We start from the raw sequence: 21,841 nt of genomic DNA, 5'->3' as shown, positions 1-21,841 counted from the left end.
CGACGTCATAATGACGTTATTCGCGGGTGCAAGATCCCGTCAATAAGACGTCATGTTACGACGTCAAAATGACGTGACACTCGTCGTTAAACTGACGTAATTATGACGTCATTTTTACCAGTTTCTGCTATCAGGGTCACTGAGCAATGTGCCGAAAATTTCATCAATCGGATAACAAGTAAACAGTTATTGAAGTTTAAAGTTTAGCAATATATTGTTAAAACAGATCGTCGTGAATATTCATTAGGTGAGCTGATGATGTCACATCTCCACTCTCAGTTTCCCTATGTTAATTATATATAATCATAATTTTTACATTATTTCATATTTGTGCTAATAATATGTCTCCCTTATAATGAAATAAGTTGCAGCAATAAATATTTAATGCACTAAATCAGTTGCCAATCCAATTTTTCTACTTTTTTGTTCTTGGATGAAAACATTTGAATAAACCTAATTTCATATAATAAAATACAAAAGAACAAGTGGAGATGTGACATCATCAGCCAACCTAATGAATATTCATGACGACTGTATTCACAAAATATTGCTAAATTTTAAAATTCAATAACTTTGTTATCCGATTTTGATGAAATTTTCGGTATTTTGCTCAGTGAATTTTACTCTATTCATTAAGCTATACATGCTTTCAGCCCGGACCATCCCTTTAAAGGCTCCGTATAAAATAAACCTAATTGTAATAGAAAGCAATGTCATCGACCTAAGACAGGTGGCAAGCGTGCCTTTGTAGAATGCTGTTGCCGGTATGCGATGTTTTCTATACGGTCGGCGCACATGAAACACAAGTGCGTCGCTTGTATACTACTTTGCGGTTAAACCCGAGACGTTCCCACGCGTACATTTCGAGAGCAACAATTCAGTACGCGTTTGGAAGAAAATTACCCTGTTTACACGTGCATCGGCTTTTGGTTCAGAACCAAAAGCCGATGCAGAATTGGCTTTTGGTCTATCTTGCACCGCAGAATCGGCTTACCCTCTTTGGGAATCGACGGGCGGACGACATTTGGATCTCTTAGTCTCGCTTTCACCTCTTGCGGGTGAGACAAACAATGAGAAAGAGAAGGAAGAAAGGAGAAAGGAAAAGGGCCAATAATTGGAATGATCAAACAAATCTAATCATCCTGAAATAGGGCCTACTAATAAACAAGTGAGAAAGGGGTTAGGAATAAAGAGATGGCAAAGTGGAACGGAAATTTTAGGCGGGAAAGGGAAGGAAGAGAGGCCAAAATAAACGGGATGCGAAAATGCTAACATGAAATCGGAATAGAAAACAGAAAAAACAAGAGGGGGAAAGAAAGAAATTAAGAACACAACAGCTAGTGGCGTAGCTACGGGGGGGGGGGGGGGGGCTGGGAGCCCCCCCCCCTGGGATTTGGTGTGCCCCCATCAGGTGTCCCGCCTGGAAAAAAATTGGTAGAGCAAAAAAAAAAGGGAGAAAGAAGAAAATAAAAAGAAGAAGAAAGACAGAAGAAAAAAGAAGAGGAAAATAAGAGGAGGGAGACGAATGAATGAAATAATGTGAGGGGAAGACTTGCCAAAAAAGAAACAATTCTTTCATGTTACTATAAAAAATCTTTGCTTGCGCTTCGCGCCAGAATTGACTGTTCGATGAGATTCATATCTTGCTCAATAGGCTGATATGGAGCAAGTTTTGAAGTCATTATACAAAACATAATTAGCTCGGACATCGAGCTTTCAATATTTTTTTCATTTACAAATTTAAGTGCTCTGTAAAATGTCCGTTTTATTGTCTACATATCACCATTTTTTTTTAAAGCTCACGCTGCGTGGTCACATTGATTGATTTGCCAAGTTCCTATTGTCTACATGTATTCCATAATGTTCCATTAAAGAAATATATTCAGAATGCCCAGATTATAGGTCTAAATCTAAAACATGCGCGATAGCATGCATGTTCTTTATTTAAAATCTACTTGAATTATCCAGTTTCACATCAGAATATAAATAATTGTCTGCTCGCGCTTTACGATAGCATAATTAATGATACCCAATTAACTATATCCTATTTATGATTTACAAAATATGAATAGTGTCCCGCTTTTAGGTCTAAAATCTCAAATTTTTTCCTCTCGTGCTTCGCGCTCGCATCCATTGTTTCGTTACATACCTATCCCATTTATTGATACAAAAAGTGCTTAGAATTACCATTCTTTTAGGTCGGAATGTCAAAAAAATTGCATTATAAAAATATATACCATCTTCGTGGGTACCTATATAAGTGCACTTAACAGGTCCCTTTTCGATAATGCTAGAACAGTTAATAAAAATTTCTGCTCGCGCTTGGCGTTCGCAGTAACCATCTAGTTACATTCGAATCCTGATCGGGATCACACATAACATTGCCCAGAATATTACATGAAAGTAACAAATAAAAAAAAATCGCTCGCGCTTCGCGCTCGCACTTTTTATAATGCTTATTAGATTATTTCATGTTTGTGCTGTTTTATAAGAATATAACGAAGAAGTGACTGATCGGGAAAAATATAAGTGAAGATAATTTCGGGCCCTTGTGACAAGTACACACCGGATAAAAATGGTGCCCCCCTGACTCAAAGCAAGGACCCCCAGTGCCCCCCAGGAAAAAAATCCTAGCTACGCCACTGGAACACAACCGGGATACCGAGGTTGAAAATAAAGAACGGTAAGAAAGACTCGGCTGGTGTGTGGGTATGACGTGTATATAATAGCCTATTTTGATTTCACGTACGCAACTAGCCGCAATCATAAGGGGACACAAATTAGTGAACTTCAAGATATCGCCCAACCACTGCCGATGTTCCTATCCAGGGGACAGACCGCTCTTCACACCATGATATGCAGCGGCGTAACAGGGGTCGGTGGCCAGGGGCGGGGGGGGGGGGGCGGGCAAGAGCCAAATATTTCCTGGTCACATTATATGGTATAAACAGGCGTAATGAGCCGACACTATTTTGAGAAGGCCAGATATTGTGCATCGGACAGAATTTATCTTTTAAAAAATGCGAGCGAGCAAAAATTTTGACCTTTTTAATACAAAAATCCAATTTTGTGATAGATTTTGACATGATGTCCAGAGAATGATATTTCACTCTTCTCTCTTTGGATTCCTTTTTTGTCGTCTGTACGCGCACTGTGAACAGGATTCTTTGCGGCTGTAACGTGAAGAGTAAAAAAAAAAAAAAAAAAAAAAAAAAAAAAACAGGGGTGGAGTATACCACATGTGCTAAAGAAAGCTGTTTTATATAAGTCCCGAGCGAAGCGAGCGAGAAAAAAAATCACCTTTTCATGAGAATCTAACTTTGAGCTATTTTTTGACATTATATTCAGTAAATAAAATCATATCCTACACTTTTCCTCTGCTTTTTTTGTGTTTTTGTTTGTACAACTTTTTGGGCCAATGGCCCAACACTTCCATACGCAGTGATGTGCGGTTGGGGTCCGGGGCGGAGCCCCCTGAAAACACCTTGATATCAAAGCCATTTAAACCTCGCAGATTGCCGCTATTTTAATCAAATCGCATTCTACATAGACTATAGCTTTTACACAACACATTTATTCAACCCAGTTGCGTAATGAACCAAATATTTATAGGGCAAAGCATACCAACGTGGGAAAAAATTGTAAAAATTCGCTAGCGTGCAAAGCGAGCTGGAAAAAAATTGCCTATTGAAATTAAATTCTAATTATGTGATATATTTTCCATTATATTCAGCAAATAACACATTTCATTGTCCATTCATTTCATTATACTTTGTCTCCTATAATTTCTTTTTTTCCCTCTTGGGTGTGGAACACCCCCCCCCCCCCGCCTGTATGCCATTGATTGAACATTGTTGAACGGGGGTAGGTATATAGCCATTTGAAGGTTATAAATGCTGAAGAGCCCATACTGCGTGGGGTCTGGGACAAAGGCCCGGTAGCTTATTTGCATAAAATCTAGCAAGCTTATAACACAATGTTGTATGCAGACCATCTTTCTTCCCGCTCTTTTCAATCATCGGCAGCCCGGTCGTGTTATTATTTTTTTCTTGTCCCTTTTTCCCTTGTATTTTTTTCCAATTTAGCTTTTGATTAATTACGTTCTACCTTCGTTTCCCGCTCTTCATACCATTTTGTTATCTTTTAAATTATTTCCCACCGTGCTATTGCATTACATAGGCCTATTTCGGAATGATGTGTTCTTTCTCAAATGTTCTTCTTTCGTATATTTTCCCGCTTTCCTTTCTTTTCCATTCCAAAAAAAGTTTTTTTCTTCGTTTTCTTTTCAATTTTCCCTTTCCTTTTCCTCCTTTCCTTTTCACATTTCCTTCCCCATTTCCCTTTCTTTCTTTCTCCCTCCCTTTTATCTTTTTCCCGTTTTTCTTAATTACGCCACTGATGATAATGACCGGGAATTTTCTGGCTCTCGTCCCCCCCCCCCTCCCCTGGCCACCGAACGCTGCTACGCCCCTGATTCTATGTAAGCATCTATTAATTGCATGCATTTTTTCAGTTTGAAAATTTGTTTTCTTTAAAAACGATATGACAATTTCATGGAATATTGTATCCACGTATATCGGTTGTTTTAAGGTCTGTTTATCAGCCAGCATGAAGAAAACGAAGTACAATTGCACGGAAACGTGTCCATAGCACGCTATATGTGGAAATAAGCTTGACAAATGAAATCCCCGGTCTCCTGTCTTCGTTTTCCAGACACCCAACAACAGGTTTGGAAAACGAAGACCGAAGACCGGGGACATGCGTAATGTCAATGGTAGTAAAATAGTTGCAAACGCCAGTTGAGTTGAGTCTGCTTGTACGTGATTGGGCAGTATGGGGTGTATTGTATGCAAGTTTTCAGTTTCATGACAGTTTTCAGAATTGCAATGGCTGAATTCCGTGGGTGAAATATGTACGTTATCCTTAATATCATGCCCTAGCTGATAACGATATTCACACAAATAACCATAACTTATCCGCAGCCAATCATATGATGACGTATCCAAGATCAGAATATTCTTAAACTGGAGCTGAATATTATAGGCCTATCTTAGCTAGACGAATACGCAATCCCCGGTCTTCTGTCTTCGTTTTCCAGACACCCAACAACAGGTTTGGAAAACGAAGACCGAAGACCGGGGACATGCGTAATGTCAATGGAAGTAAAATAGTTGCAAACGCCAGTTGAGTTGAGTCTGCATGTACGTGATTGCGCAGTATGAGGTGTATTGTATGCAAGTTTTCAGTTTTATGACAGTTTTCGGAATTGCAATGGCTGAATTCCGTGGGTGAAATATGTACGTTATCCTTAATATCATGCCCTAGCTGATAACGATATTCACACAAATAACCATAACTTATCCAAAGCCAATCAATAACTGATGACGTATCCAAGATCAGAATATTCTTGAACTGGTGCTGAATATTATAGGCCTATCTTAGCTAGACGAATACGCAATCCCCGGTCTTCTGTCTTCGTTTTCCAGACACCCAACAACAGGTTTGGAAAACGAAGACCGAAGACCGGGGACATGCGTAATGTCAATGGTAGTAAAATATAGTTGCACTGCAAACGCCAGTTGAGTTGAGTCTGCTTACAAAAAAGTGTACGTGATTGCGCAGTATGAGGTGTATTGTATGCAAGTTTTCAGTTTCATGACAGTTTTCAGAATTGCAATGGCTGAATTCCGTGGGTGAAATATGTACGTTATCCTTAATATCATGCCCTAGCTGATAACGATATTCACACAAATAACCATAACTTATCCAAAGCCAATCATAGCTGATGACGTATCCAAGATCAGAATATTCTTAAACTGGAGCTGAATATTATAGGCCTATCTTAGCTAGACGAATACGCAATCCCCGGTCTTCTGTCTTCGTTTTCCAGACACCCAACAACAGGTTTGGAAAACGAAGACCGAAGACCGGGGACATGCGTAATGTCAATGGTAGTAAAATATAGTTGCACTGCAAACGCCAGTTGAGTTGAGTCTGCTTACAAGTACGTGATTGCGCAGTATGAGGTGTATTGTATGCAAGTTTTCAGTTTCATGACAGTTTTCAGAATTGCAATGGCTGAATTCCGTGGGTGAAATATGTACGTTATCCTTAATATCATGCCCTAGCTGATATATATTCACACAAATAACCATAACTTATCCGCAGCCAATCATAGCTGATGACGTATCCAAGATCAGAATATTCTTGAACTGGTGCTGAATATTATAGGCCTATCTTAGCTAGACGAATTGACGCGATCCCCGGTCTTCTGTCTTCGTTTTCCAGACACCCAACAACAGGTTTGGAAAACGAAGACCGAAGACCGGGGACATGCGTTATGTCAATGGTATAGTAAAATTGCAAATTAATGTCAGCCAATTAAGAAGGAAAAACCAGTTCACAGAATGTAATTCTGGAAAATGGAAAAACGGCATACTGGTCTAACTGGTCGAGTTCACTTTACTGGACCAGTTAAGAATTAAACTGGTCTGAAATTACTGGTCTAGAGTTAACCTTTAACTGGAAATTTGAAACTGGTCTGATTGATTACTGGAGTTTGTTACTTGTCTCAGTGGAATAGTGGTGTAAACTGGGAGACCTATCCCGCTTCAACTGGTCTACTTATACTAATTATTGACACAAGCAATTAACATGACTTCATTATCAGCCAATTAATGACATTAATGTATTCTAGATCAGAATATTCTTGAATTTGAGCTGAATAATAGAGGCCTTCATAATGACATTTATAAGTGGTATCTTAGCTAAACGAATGCGATCCCCGGTCTTCGGTCTTCGTTTTCCAGACACCCAACAACAGGTTTGGAAAACGAAGACCGAAGACCGGGGACATGCGTAATGTCAATGGTAGTAAAATATAGTTGCACTGCAAACGCCAGTTGAGTTGAGTCTGCTTACAAGTACGTGATTGCGCAGTATGAGGTGTATTGTATGCAAGTTTTCAGTTTCATGACAGTTTTCAGAATTGCAATGGCTGAATTCCGTGGGTGAAATATGTACGTTATCCTTAATATCATGCCCTAGCTGATAACGATATTCACACAAATAACCATAACTTATCCAAAGCCAATCATAGCTGATGACGTATCCAAGATCAGAATATTCTTAAACTGGGGCTGAATATTATAGGCCTATCTTAGCTAGACGAATACGCAATCCCCGGTCTTCTGTCTTCGTTTTCCAGACACCCAACAACAGGTTTGGAAAACGAAGACCGAAGACCGGGGACATGCGTAATGTCAATGGTAGTAAAATATAGTTGCACTGCAAACGCCAGTTGAGTTGAGTCTGCTTACAAGTACGTGATTGCACAGTATGAGGTGTATTGTATGCAAGTTTTCAGTTTCATGACAGTTTTCAGAATTGCAATGGCTGAATTCCGTGGGTGAAATATGTACGTTATCCTTAATATCATGCCCTAGCTGATATATATTCACACAAATAACCATAACTTATCCGCAGCCAATCATAGCTGATGACGTATCCAAGATCAGAATATTCTTGAACTGGTGCTGAATATTATAGGCCTATCTTAGCTAGACGAATTGACGCGATCCCCGGTCTTCTGTCTTCGTTTTCCAGACACCCAACAACAGGTTTGGAAAACGAAGACCGAAGACCGGGGACATGCGTTATGTCAATGGTATAGTAAAATTGCAAATTAATGTCAGCCAATTAAGAAGGAAAAACCAGTTCACAGAATGTAATTCTGGAAAATGGAAAAACGGCATACTGGTCTAACTGGTCGAGTTCATTTTACTGGACCAGTTAAGAATTAAACTGGTCTGAAATTACTGGTCTAGAGTTAACCTTTAACTGGAAATTTGAAACTGGTCTGATTGATTACTGGAGTTTGTTACTTGTCTCAGTGGAATAGTGGTGTAAACTGGGAGACCTATCCCGCTTCAACTGGTCTACTTATACTAATTATTGACACAAGCAATTAACATGACTTCATTATCAGCCAATTAATGACATTAATGTATTCTAGATCAGAATATTCTTGAATTTGAGCTGAATAATAGAGGCCTTCATAATGACATTTATAAGTGGTATCTTAGCTAAACGAATGCGATCCCCGGTCTTCGGTCTTCGTTTTCCAGACACCCAACAACAGGTTTGGAAAACGAAGACCGAAGACCGGGGACATGCGTAATGTCAATGGTAGTAAAATATAGTTGCACTGCAAACGCCAGTTGAGTTGAGTCTGCTTACAAGTACGTGATTGCGCAGTATGAGGTGTATTGTATGCAAGTTTTCAGTTTCATGACAGTTTTCAGAATTGCAATGGCTGAATTCCGTGGGTGAAATATGTACGTTATCCTTATTATCATGCCCTAGCTGCATATATATTCACACAAATAACCATAACTTATCCGCAGCCAATCATAGCTGATGACGTATCCAAGATCAGAATATTCTTGAACTGGTGCTGAATATTATAGGCCTATCTTAGCTAGACGAATTGACGCGATCCCCGGTCTTCTGTCTTCGTTTTCCAGACACCCAACAACAGGTTTGGAAAACGAAGACCGAAGACCGGGGACATGCGTTATGTCAATGGTATAGTAAAATTGCAAATTAATGTCAGCCAATTAAGAAGGAAAAACCAGTTCACAGAATGTAATTCTGGAAAATGGAAAAACGGCATACTGGTCTAACTGGTCGAGTTCACTTTACTGGACCAGTTAAGCCCTTGTAAAAAAGTACTGCGATTACCGCGGTACTACTGCGGTACTACCACAGTACTACTGCGGTACAATTGAAGTACTTGTAGTATACCGCGGTACTACCGCGGTACTACCGTGGTACTTATGCAGTAGTACCGCAGTACAATTGAAGTACTTGTAGAACCGTGGTACTATCGTGGTACTACCGTGGTACTTATGCAGTAGTACCGCAGTACAATTGAAGTACTTGTAGAACCGTGGTACTATCGTGGTACTACCGTGGTACTTCCGTGGTACTTATGCAGTAGTACCGCAGTACAATTGAAGTACTTGTAGAACCGTGGTACTATCGTGGTACTACCGTGGTACTCTTGCAATAGTACCGCGGTACAATTGAAGTACTTGTAGAACCGTGGTACTATCGTGGTACTACCGTGGTACTACCGTGGTACTCCTAATCACTAAATATGGCTCAGAATATGCTTATTATCTGTATCAACATCCATTTTTACTAAATAAACTGGTTTTTAACATTACAAATTGTGATAGCCAACAAATTCCTCATGTATTTCTTGGTTTTTAATTTCTTATGTATTTGTTTGATATTATATTTTTTTTGTTTTTCTTTTTATGGAAAAAATATTGAACATTATTCAACAACTTTTAGCCCCAAATCAAATGATTGCAGTGATGAAAAAGAAAAATAATGAGGGTTTTGACTATTCTTTGAAAAAAAAAACAATTCCCACAGGATTTGTACACAAATTTATATAGGCTAATTAATCTTTACATGCAATATGGACATTGAACAGTAAAATCATGCGATGTAATATGTACGCGATTGTTTGACAATCGTGATCACCTGAAGGACGCATGCGCGTATCTCGAAAAATCACGTGACGCGCGTGCACCTTTTTTATTGGATCGTAGAAAGGCGCGCGCGATCGTCTATTTTTCATTCAAGATCTCAGCTTCACTATGCCGCCACCAGCTTCAGACGAGTTCTTCTGTCTTTTTGAATTTGAAAGCGATGACAGCGTCGAAATTGGACCATTTTCTTGGATATTAGACACGGACAAGGATGTGGATCCTGAAAGCTATGTCGATCAAGCTGTTGAAGTTATGTGGGTCAGTGGCAGCAAAACGGAGAAGTATCGAGCAACAGTGTTGGCTGTAAATAGTAAGTCCGTACGGTGTACCCATGCAACTCAGTCCCATGCATCATGCATGCATTACTAACAATGACGTACATGTCAACGAATAATGTCAAAAATACATATTCTCTGCATAAAATCAAATTGAAAATTATATGATCGGCTGCACAATCTCATAATGAACACATCTGATGTCATACAATATTTAAGTCTAAAGAATTTAACGTAGGCCTACATATTTTTCTTCAAGTTCAAATCGACTTTCAAATAGATCTAGCCTAAACCTTCCAAAAAGAAACTGCGTCTGCGAAGCCGAAGACAAACGTGTGCATGGCCATGGGAATGTAACATTATTGTTGACATGCTCACTCACTGCCACCATTCCTAATCCTATATATTCTTGTCATATGTGTAAAACACCTTGTGTATGTTAGTACTAGATCTACTTGTGACTCATTAACCCATCAAGGACGAGAGCTATTTAAAGCCTAAAGGCTAAAGGCCAAATTGATCATTGTTTTCCTCTACAAATTGGCAACTCGTATTTGTCGTAAATTTTGTTGGCCATTATTCGTTAAAATATCACTACCATCCCACAAATATGCGGGGCTTAGCCTTAGGCACTGATGGGTTAACAGTCAATTGACATGGTCCATTGACTTGTACCACTACCTACAGTCAATGTACTATTAATTAGATCTATATTGATTCAAATTGTTATTTTGGTAAAAAAAGGTCTACAATTGCACACCCCCCTGGCATTTCAACAAATATTTGGCCGATTGAAATTTGCACAAATTGATGCTCTAAGTCTAACTAATAATGATTGATATGTGACAAAAATTTCAAAGAAATTCGAAGGCGGGAACTCACGATATCGCCTTATCGGTGTCAACATGGCAATGGCTGCGATTGCGATGCCGATGGAGAGTAGTTGTTGCCTCCGATCGTACAACCAATTGTGATGGATCACAAACAATTATAACGCTGTGAGTGTGATAACATTAACAAGACTTTTTACATTTTTTTCTGTTATTTTTTCCCTTATAATTTATATTCATAATGGAAAAAAGTTTATCACATGTTATGATCAGCGTTATTATTGTTTGGGATTGATCACAATTGGTTGTACGATCGGAGGCAACAACTACTCTCCATTGCGATCGCATTGGATGTCGATGCCGATATCGTAATGTATTAATCATTATTAGAGCATCAATTTGTGCAAATTTCATCTCAATCGGCCATACACTTTTGAAATGCCAGGGGGGTGTGCAATTGTAGACCTTTAGGCTTTACCGTTATTTTTGTTAACTGAATTTGACTTTGTATTTGAATGTTCTACTAGCTACTCTTCTATATTATAAACATTGTCTGTGATTTATGTTCTGATGTTCGTACATTGCCATGATGTTGGTATATTGCAGTGAGTGCGATGTAAACAGTGGCACTGACCACATGATCACGTAGTACTAGTAAATTTCCAAGACCAAGCCTCACATGCATTATCAACATGTCTGTTATTTAACTCCGGGCATCGCTAGCAGATTTTTTTTTTTTTTTTTTTTTAAATTATTTTAAAGCAGTTTTTCGCTGCGCATTACTCCCATTAGACATTTTTGGCTCCGGATCACTAGCGCTGTCGCGCTAGCGATCCCCGGAGTTACATGTCTGTTAACTCCGAGGATTGCCACGCTGCGCGTGGCGATCCGAATCCACTCAAAAGTGAACAAAAAAAGTTCACATTTGTGCAGCTGAATTCAGCTTTAAAATAATAAAATCATGCAATACTTAATTACCACCAAAATATGACGCAATATGCTAGCTTTGCTGTGCCTCCATAAAAGAATCGGATTTCCCCCTCCATTCGGCACAAATTCAGTCATTTAATGGCTTCCGAGACTTCCCTCCCGTGGCCAACTGCACAAATGTGAACTTTTTTAGTTTTTTGTTCACTTTTGAGTGGATTCGGATCGCCCCAGAGTTATGTCTGTATGTGTGGCGCTGACGAGCTGCATGAATGATGAGGTAGGTACTAGAAATTGACAATCTGACATAAACATGATTATGTGCATGATTATTTTTTAGAAGTGCCCTAGCCTGTTAAAAAAAATTTTCGGGGTCTCCCTGATATGTTAAAGCAATTATCATGATTATGGAGACATTTGAAAAGTGATTTTTGTATTAATTATTTCCATAAACCAAACCAAATGAGGAGTGGGAAAGCTCCAAGTGAGTTTGTTTGAAATTGTATAGTTAATTTTTTAATTTGTTTCAAAATTGTTTAAAGGATCCAAGGATAATCTCATCAGAAAAAGGAACAAGATGTGTGACGGGCAATCAATGGAGACTGATAAGGAAACTGGGAGAGGGAAGAGAAAGAAGAAACCAACACGCACATACATGTATTCATCTTCGGAGTTGGAGACGGATGATGAGGAGCCTCAACCAAAAGAAACAAAGGTGTGTGTACATGTGTCATATGATATCCCAACACTGGAAGTAATTTTTGATGACTGACAGATTAACAAAATCTTTCTATCCAGTTATCATTTACAAACTCATCAACAAACATAGTCAATAAATCCTTTACAGTTTACAGAAATAACATTGTTGGCTTTGTTTCAATATTATGCAGCTCAATCATATTTATAAACAAATGTTCTGGTTAAAATGTATAAGGAGGGATATTTGTTTTCAATTTGTAGAAACAGAATAACATGTTTTTGCTCTTTTTTTAAATTTCTTGGGTGCTTAATACAGATGGTTCTAAGCGTCTACATATTGCTAAATTTTTCTTCATGAAGTAACTGCAATCGCCAATGGTTGTGTAACTTGTGTGCCTAGACAATTCCCAAGATGCTAAACAGTACTATTTAAAAAAAATCATAAAATTGTTTTTACTTCTATCTTTTCCTTTTTCAGAAATCAAAATCAAAAATTTCACAGTGCAATGAGATGGCCAGGGATCTCAGGAAGCAAATGTTTGGTGCCAATGAAACGGTATGTGCAGCTATTTAAACACCTTGGAATTGCAACTTGCAAGCGTGATTAATCTAAGGTACCTGTTGATGCATAGTAAGCTATAAGTTTGTTCACATATGCAAAGTGTCCTAAAATCACTGTTATATGACAATTAACTAAATGCTCAGTCCTGGGCAAGTCCAAGATAACGCGCGTGTTACGTATGGGACATTTCAGAGGCTTTTATTTCCAGAAAAATGGTGTAAAGGAACTTTGATTGCATTGAATTTAACCATGGTGATTGATATCCAGGAGAAGTGTATTCATGTAAAAAATTGTGAGAAATGACCTTGACAATGAGATTTTAGAAGAGAAAATGTGTGCTGTTACGTATGGGACCAGAAGAAAAGAGATTTTTTTAATTTCTTTTTCAAGTTGAAATTGCTCAGAAAGTATTTCATTTAAAACCTTGAAACTCACTGTGATAAAAGTCACAGCACTCAAGTTTACCAAGGATAAATTTCATGTAAAAAGGCAGAAAGCTCTAAGTACAGGCTCTGATTAAAGACAGATATGACGTGTTACGTATGGGACATTTTTTCCCCTATTCGTTTAGTGTGTGGAAAGCGTATATTGGATTTTTGGTCTGGTTACCAAAGTGAAATAAGCTGTAATTAATCAGATTTGTTTGCAAATTGTCAGGAAAATGAAATTCCAATAAAATTTACAACCATAATCATATTTGATTATATTTTTCATTTTTATCTATTTTGTTTCATACGGGCATGCTGCTAATCAACCACTAACTGATTTGAACATGTATTTACTAGTGCTAATTATTATAGAAGTTTTGATGATATTTTTTTTTTTTTTTTTATTTGGGGGTGGGGGCAATTTTTATACATTCACTGGGCTTTTAAGTTGTATAATTAAACTGTGTGAAAATGCCTTTTCTATTGTTCAAGAAGAACCACTTGAGTAATACCAGCTATAGATCTACAAACAAGTATGATCATTCTGTGCGAATATAATGAACCACCGTGCACCGTTCTTGGTCTATATTAGTGTATTTTCCCTAAATATGAAATGCCATGAAACAGTTGCATGATTTCTAAAATGAAAGCATACACACCCTTGCTTTTATCAAATACATCTTTACTACCTGTAGATTTAATCTTGAACAGGGGGGCCACAATATGAAATAATACACAGTTAAAATTCTTGATGTTGTCACAGTTTCTAACAAAACTTTTCTGAAAGGCTATTTTTTATGGGCATCTTCTGCATCATCACATAATTTTTGTAAAATTTGTTCTTTTTTTTTTTTGTTATCCCTCTTCACTGTATTTATCTTACTCAGTAGCTACACTTTCCTCTGTAAAGATGTGAATTTCTTGATTGGTAGTAACTGGTGGAGGTAAAAAAAAAAAATCTGTCTCTGGTTCATTAGCAAAGCTGAACTTTGTTTTGCAAGACTTGTTTTCTTCCTCATGATTCCGAGGCTGACAGTAATGGCAACTGTCTGAATGTCATATATTTTCACCTTTCTTACAAATTAATAAATAAGAGGGTATTTTTTAATCAAATTATAGCATTCTTTCAATCTGAATCAGGTTCTTCTGGATGGCTTAATGTTGTTGCATTTCTTGAAGAACAAATGTGCTCCTTCATATTCAGATTGTTCTCAAATGAAGTGATGACTTCTGTATGGATTATGCTCTACCTAAATTAATATATTTTACACATTTCATGCTGATTTATTTTACCTACCTCTCCCCATTTAGAATGCAGCAGTCTAGTATTGTCTCAAGACAGTGGCTGCAAGATTGGGATGCATGCTGCAGGCTCATTGACCATTCATGTACTGAGAAACTATTGATGCCTGCTGCATGTACATTCGCATGCAATATATATGGGGATGTCCCATACGTAACACATTGTCACATACGTAACATTATTTCATTTGCTAATTAAAAATGGGTCTAATTGTTATTTCTTTTCTTTCTAACCAGTATCTAACTTCTTAACACAATAAATTAGAACTTCCCAGAATAGCACTGCAATAACTTTTACAAATTCAGAAATAAACTAAAAAAATGTCCTCAATTTGTTACGTATGGGACAATCGCTGATAGGACGCGACCTAATTTGCATAATTAATTGCGTCGTGCATAAATTTTCATACCAAATTAAAATAGATGATGAACCTCTTAGGTCCACATATTAATAAAATTTCAATTGTGTTCCTTTAAAGGTGTAGATCAGTAGTGGTTTAGGAACTCGAAATGTATTTGAAATCAGGTTAATGGGTATTTATATAAAGAAAACATCATTAAAGAACTATCGTGGAATTTTGGACACCTAATTTTACTTCTGTGTGATTTTATGAATGAAAAAAGGTTGATCTTGTATCCATCGAAGAGCGAAAATTCGTTCGTAAAATTCAAATATCAATACACACGGCCGTTATCGACTTTTGTACGTGGGCCACGTACAAAAGTAAATATGTTTTCTTTGATATTTCAGCCATTTCTGAACCGATTTTGATCAAATAAACGTGACATTTGTTTAAAATTAATGATCTTACTTCAGTATTTTTAGTTATTTTCATTCCAGCTCCCAAAATAGTTAAATGGTTCCAACGCCCTCTCGCCCACTACTGATCTTCCTCTTTAAATAATAATGATTTTTTTATATTTGTCCCATACGTAACACAGCATTTCTAATTTATGCAAATTAAGTCACTGAAATTTGCATAAATTTGCATGATACAATTTATTCCTTCACAGAATTTTAAATTTCAACTATCATGCTTCAAAATGACACCAAACATTTCAATGTTGAGCAAAGATGAAATTTTGTCTTCTCAGGGGACCTTATCTTGGACTTGCCCTCCTATTGATTGCTACAATTTTAACACATTTGAATGAATCCTTTAAAATTTTCATTGAACATATTTAGCTAAGTAATTAAACATTATAAATGTACAAAGTCAATATATTTAGTTAGATAAGTATGCTAATTGCCATGTAAAATCTTACAAATCCTAATTCACAGTGAAACCTTGTTATTGGTCAAAATTAACTAAATCCTGTTATGACGAGGTAATTGCGCTGGTTCACATTCATAAACCATACTTTTTAACTAGTGTCCGATTTGTTATCATTCTGACAGAAAAAATCAAATGGACGTACGGCAACGGGAAGTGGAACAAGTGGTGAGATAATTGACCTGAAAAAGCAGTTGGAGAAATCAAGGAGAGAGACTGAGGATCTGCAGGTGAAGCTGACTAAGGAGAAGGCAGTTAGGGAAAAGATACAGCAACAGCTGTTGTTTTTGCAAGGTACAGTATTTCCTCCCATTATTTAGTATTCAAATGCTTGGACAATACCTCATAGTCATATACCTCACATATTCGTTAAACAAACCTTTAGTTTATGGTGCCCTTTTGAGCCCATTTAAATAATTCATGTTGAATAGTTGGTAAAAAAAAAAGTTGGAATGAGGGGACTTGTTCCATATGTTAACAACTCTGTATAAGCCTTCTGAACTTTGTGAAATTCATGGAGTGGCTTCTTTTTCTGAGGTATCCCAATCTCTCAAAGAAGTTTTCTACTTTTTTTTATCTGTGTCATGATCTTATGTTTGTATTAAATCTCCAGCTCTCTTCTCCATTCTAGAGTATTCAGCTTCGGTTTGGCAAATTTTTCTTCATATAATACCTTCATAGTTTTAAATAGTTCAATTTTTAGTGGTATGAATAAATATCTATGTTATTTTGTTTTTGTTCAAGGAGTGCCTAAATTCATCGAAACCTTTAAAGGGTTCATAGTGGATATGGAGGAGATGTCGAGACTCAAGGTATGTTGTGAATCTTAAGGGGTGGTCACACTGGACATGACTATACCCACGAATTTGCTGTATGCATGTGGTACGAACTAGTGCTCTATGTCTACTGTTCACATATTTGCCAATGCCATGAGAAAGCAGTAAGAATCCGATAACACTTCCATCAAGAATGGAGAAGAACCAGTACGATGTCTTGCGAACTCAGTATGATTGCAGTAAGAATGGTGGACAATACCTATGACATTCTTACTGCAATTGTACCAAGTGTGTAACCCTCGTACTGGTTCTTCTTTCTTGATGGAAGAGTATCGCATATTTACTGCTGTCTCACTGCATTCTTGTGGCATTCGCAAATATGCATACAGTATGCATTGAGCATATGTAGGTATGGTCGATACATGGCGAACTACGATCGTACAGGTTAATACCGCAGGCAAATGTGTACAGCATTTGTGGGTATAGTCATGACTGTGTGATCACTCCTTTAGGCAAAGCGATTCCAGGCCAGCGTGCATTTGTGTTTATGATGAATTACTCTGGATGGATCGTTATATTGTATAGGTCTATGAAAACTGAATCAGTGGGAATTAGTAACTATTTAGAAGTCATTTTTTAGAGGAGGAAACATGCATGCAAATCTCTTATGCTATTTGCTATTTTCTGTTTGCTTTTGTTTCCTTTGATTGCTTGACCTACTTTGCAGTAAAATCTTGGTAAATATTTGATGGTATGAAATATGGATTTTCGTTTTCATTGGCAGGCTGATCATGAAGAGATGCACTGTCCATCATCCTCGCCCGCTCGTTCCTCCACCCAGTCCTCCACCCAATCCTCGCCATCATCAGCACGACCACAGGTAATTACTTCATGTATAAATATTTTAGTTCGACTAAGTGGCCCAGATTCAAAAAGAAAATTTGTACATAACCATGATTAACATTGATTACTGCTCGTATACAAGATAACAATTTCTAATTATATGATGGTTCGAGCTTGCAAATCGGCAAAATATTTCAGAAACATTTATTTGTTGCATTAAGTGTGTACTGTCAATATTGTTAACAGTATTTAGTCCTCACCAGGCCAGGTTAGTCTATAGCCCGCACCCCCCCCCCCACAAGAAATCTCGGCCCCTTATAACGAGGTGTTTGGGACCATCGATTTTACCTTGTCATAAGCGGTATCTCGTTATAAACGGCAGATTCAATAACACATATAGAAACACATTTACAATTGGGACCAAAGGATTCTCCTCGTTATAAGCGGTACAGGGAAACCCCGTTATAACGAACTCGCTTATAACGAGGGGAATCCTTTGGTCCCGATCGTAAATCTGTGTTTTATATGTATTATTAAATCTGCCGTTTATAACGAAGTACCGCTTAATATAACGAGGTAAATTTGATGGTCCCGACCACCTTGTTAAAACAGGGTTACCTGTACTTCATTATAAGCGAGCTCGTTATAACAGGGTTTCCCAATATCATGATCACTTCTGACAGATGTACCCGTCCATTATGTAATTTTTACTCAGATTACAAAGCTACCAGCAATTTTGATTTGATAATATTTTCTTCATTCATTGTTCGTTTATAGTGGAAAATGTGTGCCATCATGGACATTACATATTTGGGCAAATTATGTAATGGATCCTGATGGTACACATTTTATGAAATAGCTGAACATTTGATGAGCCAAATGTTTGTAAACTTGTAGTGTATAAACTTGTTCATAGCTTTGTATTCAAAGTACAAGTTACATCCTTTAAATTGTGCGATAGCGGAAGCAGGATTTTTTATAGTTCGCAATCGAAGATCCATCTAGTTCATATTTGTAATGTCTTTGACTCTGGAATAGCCCGTATCAGCCTACTTATTATAAAAAGATATCACTGCCCAATCTATGCAGGGCTAGTGCTTAGCTTTTTATTTACAGGTGAACATAACACATTAAATATATTTGATCATAGACTTGTGTGTTGTAGAACCTAACAAGTTTGTGGCTAATACAGAGCTTCTTTCTTATTTCTAGTGGCCAAATAAAATTTCAAGTGGCCATTGGCACCCAAGTCGTGCTATGATTCTCATTTACCTACCTTGACTATAATCTTTTTTTTTTTGTTTTTTACGTGTTCCTTTGCAGGTCATGTCAAGTCAAAGTTCCCAGGAGTGTCATCATCGGAAATCCGCATCGTTATGCGGAACAAAGTTGGCAACGAAATTAAGTTGGCCAAACGTAGATCTCAACCGAAAGAGAACCAAGCCAAAGAAAACCAAGCCAAAGAATTAAACCAAGAACCACAAGATGAGACCGAATGAAGCACTTTGTCAAGATGACTAATTAATTAATAATGAGCTAAGTCTTGTTACTTACTAATTATCCCCTGTTCACTGTCCAGAGGAGGCAAATTTGCGCGACCTGCCACATTCTTCGCACCATTCAGTGACGAGGTCAGTAACATGGGCCTGCCGAACACTGCCAGCATCAGAGGACTTTAATAACAAGCACATGCATATTCTGTTCCAAATATAATTTAGTATGATCATCATGATGCGACCTATCCGAGTATGCCATGTTTGGTACGTTTCTGGCACTTCTGAATCGCCCGTCGCTCCTGTGTATTTTTTTGGTTGATTGGAATATGTTTTAGACCACAGGCATTGCTATAATGCTTGCTACAGACCAACATTAAAAAAAATAATAATAATGTTTTAATAGGGGCCAGAATTATCCTTATCTGATATATTAAAGGTGCTCCTGCATCGTTTATCATACACACAGTGCCATCTTGCGCACAAACTAGCCTAGTTCAAAATGGCGATCTGTAGCGTAGCATCCCAACGCTTGATGATCTTTAACATTTCACCTGTTTCTAAAGCTATTTTGATAAAAAGCTCTTCATGGGCCATCACATCAATTCTAGGCATGTATTGTGTTTTCCGTCCAGCTGGTACTAATATATTAAATTTTATGTTTTGGCATGTGGATATCAAATGACAGTGCGCACGCATCAATCAGTGTTCTTTGTTGGCACCCTTCTAAACAAATAAGTGTCAAGAACTTTCTTGTTGAGTAAATTTTGATCTGATAAGGAAACAATTTGAGATTTTTTTGTGCAAAAAATGGCATTTATATATGATCTACGGATAAAAGCCCAAATTCACCTTGAAGAATGGAATCAAATCAGACTAACAAGAAACTACGTCTCTTGGAAGACATCAAAATTTATATGGGGAACCTAAATTGCCTCAAACATGCATTAAAATTTGAGACATTTGGTATTGTTAATCTGGTCTTTAAACAAAAGCGAATGGAATTAAAATTGCTTTTGTTATGATTTTGAATGACGGGAATATACCAAATTATTTCATGTTCCTGATTGTTCCGTACTCTATTTGCCAAAGATATTGCTGAAATATATTCATTGTGTGCTGAAAAATAACTTTGATAATGTGTATGCGTTTGACGCCATTTATTTAAGTGGCAAATTTCCTCTCGTCCTTTAAAAACTTTGCCTTGTGCCAAATAACAAAGTATGCTCATGTAACATTTTAAAGGCATTGTCTTCTATATGTGTACACAATATATTTACCCTACTTATTTGTTGTGTAAGGTCACATTGATAAAGTGCTGTAACAAATATTGTTATATTATTGATAGATTATCTGTAGTAGTTATAAAAAAGTACTAAAGTAGAGATGTTAGATATCTTCATGTTTTTGTTGCAACTCAGTACAGATGTTTTTAACTACAGTTTTGAGATATTATTGATAGATTATCTGCTACAATTTCTACATATATGATTCATTTATTTATTTATGATTCATTATTTTAAATAATCATATTTTACTTCTATTTACTTACCTTGTCAAAGATTTTCTTTGCTCTTCATTACCTATAATATATATTTATGTTCAGTTTAATTCTCCACTCAATTCAATCTTTATTTGGAAATAAAGATTGAATTGACTGTATTATTCGTGTTAATTATATATTCAAAAAGCTGCATCACTTCGCCGTGATCCCTCGCATAGGCCTATAAAGTTGATTCTATCCTTTGGGTTTATGTCAGGTTTCTATAGCTTCTGACCATACGAGCATTGAAAGTTAAGGGGTTTATGGGACGAATTATCGACTAGGGCCGTCCATAGCTCAGTCGGTAGAGCACCGGGCTAGCAATCCGGAGGTCTCGGGTTCGAATCCCGATGGAACCCCATTTTCTTTGCTCTTTATTACCTATAATATATATTTATGGTCAGTTTAATTCTCCGCTCAATTCAATCTTTATTTGGAAATAAAGATTGAATTGACTGTATTATTCGTGTTACTTGTCAAAGATTGGAAGGAACTTGATTGATGTATGTTTTTGTTCCAACTTGGATACAAGTACGTGTTTTACAACTCAACAGTTCTTGAAAATTTTATAGACTTTATATGAAGCGTAATCTCAACTTGCCTTTACCATAAACATTGTGCTCGAACCTAAAACTCGTTAGTCATAGTAGTTATAAAAAAGTACTAAAGTAGAGATGTTAGATATCTACATGTTTTTGTTGCAACTCAGTAGAGATGTTTTTAACTACAGTTTTGAGATATTATTGATAGATTATCTGCTGCAATTTCTACATATATGATGCATGTGTTTAGTTTTAATGGTTTTAAATAATCATGTTTTACTTCTATTTACTTACCTTGTCAAAGATTGGAAGATTTATGTTTTTGTTGCAACTTTGATACAAGTACGTGGACAGTGTTTTACAACTCAACAGTTCTTGGAAATTGTATAGACTTTTTATATGAAGCGTAATCTCAACTTGCCTTCACCACAAACATTGTGCGTGAACCTAAAACTCGTTAGTCATAGTTGTTATAAAAGTACTAAAGTAGAGATGTTAGATATCTTTGTTTTTGTTGCAACTCGAGTACAGATGATTTTCACTACAGTTTTTATCATGTAAAATATTAAGCATATAACTTTAACTTGCCTTTACTTCAACCAACCATTCAGCCATTGTGTGTGCTAAAACTTCAGGAATCCCGTTACCTCAACCAACCATTTAGCCATTGTGTGTGCCAAAACTTAGTCATGTTAGTAAGAAAGTACATGATTACAGATGTTAAAACATATATATATATATATATATATATACATATCTCAAAATAAACTTTTTATAATATTAA

General features: G+C 36.9%; 1 protein-coding gene and 1 non-coding gene across 3 annotated transcripts; both read left to right on the top strand.

Annotated features, from left to right (window-relative positions):
- Positions 1–8,715: 8,715 nt before the first annotated feature.
- LOC135154551 (uncharacterized) lies at positions 8,716–21,841 on the top strand. Of its 2 annotated transcripts, none has more exons than XM_064101137.1 (7): positions 8,716–9,873; positions 12,138–12,310; positions 12,773–12,850; positions 15,986–16,154; positions 16,605–16,672; positions 17,421–17,516; positions 18,803–21,841. In XM_064101137.1, the coding sequence occupies exons 1-7, from the start codon at positions 9,672–9,674 to the stop codon at positions 18,947–18,949; spliced, it is 933 nt and encodes a 310-aa protein (XP_063957207.1). In that variant the 5' UTR covers positions 8,716–9,671; the 3' UTR covers positions 18,950–21,841. The 2 variants fall into 2 exon arrangements, with proteins under 2 accessions (XP_063957207.1, XP_063957208.1); XM_064101138.1 differs by having other exon boundaries at positions 9,731–9,821.
- TRNAA-AGC (transfer RNA alanine (anticodon AGC)) lies at positions 20,804–20,874 on the top strand. Its single transcript has one exon. It is a non-coding gene; the product is annotated as a tRNA-Ala (tRNA).

The sequence above is a fragment of the Lytechinus pictus genome, chromosome 6 (assembly GCF_037042905.1).
Source record: "Lytechinus pictus isolate F3 Inbred chromosome 6, Lp3.0, whole genome shotgun sequence".
Classification (NCBI taxonomy): Eukaryota; Metazoa; Echinodermata; class Echinoidea; order Temnopleuroida; family Toxopneustidae; genus Lytechinus; species Lytechinus pictus.
Note: the sequence above shows the minus strand (reverse complement) of the source record. Positions and strands in the feature narration are given on the sequence as shown.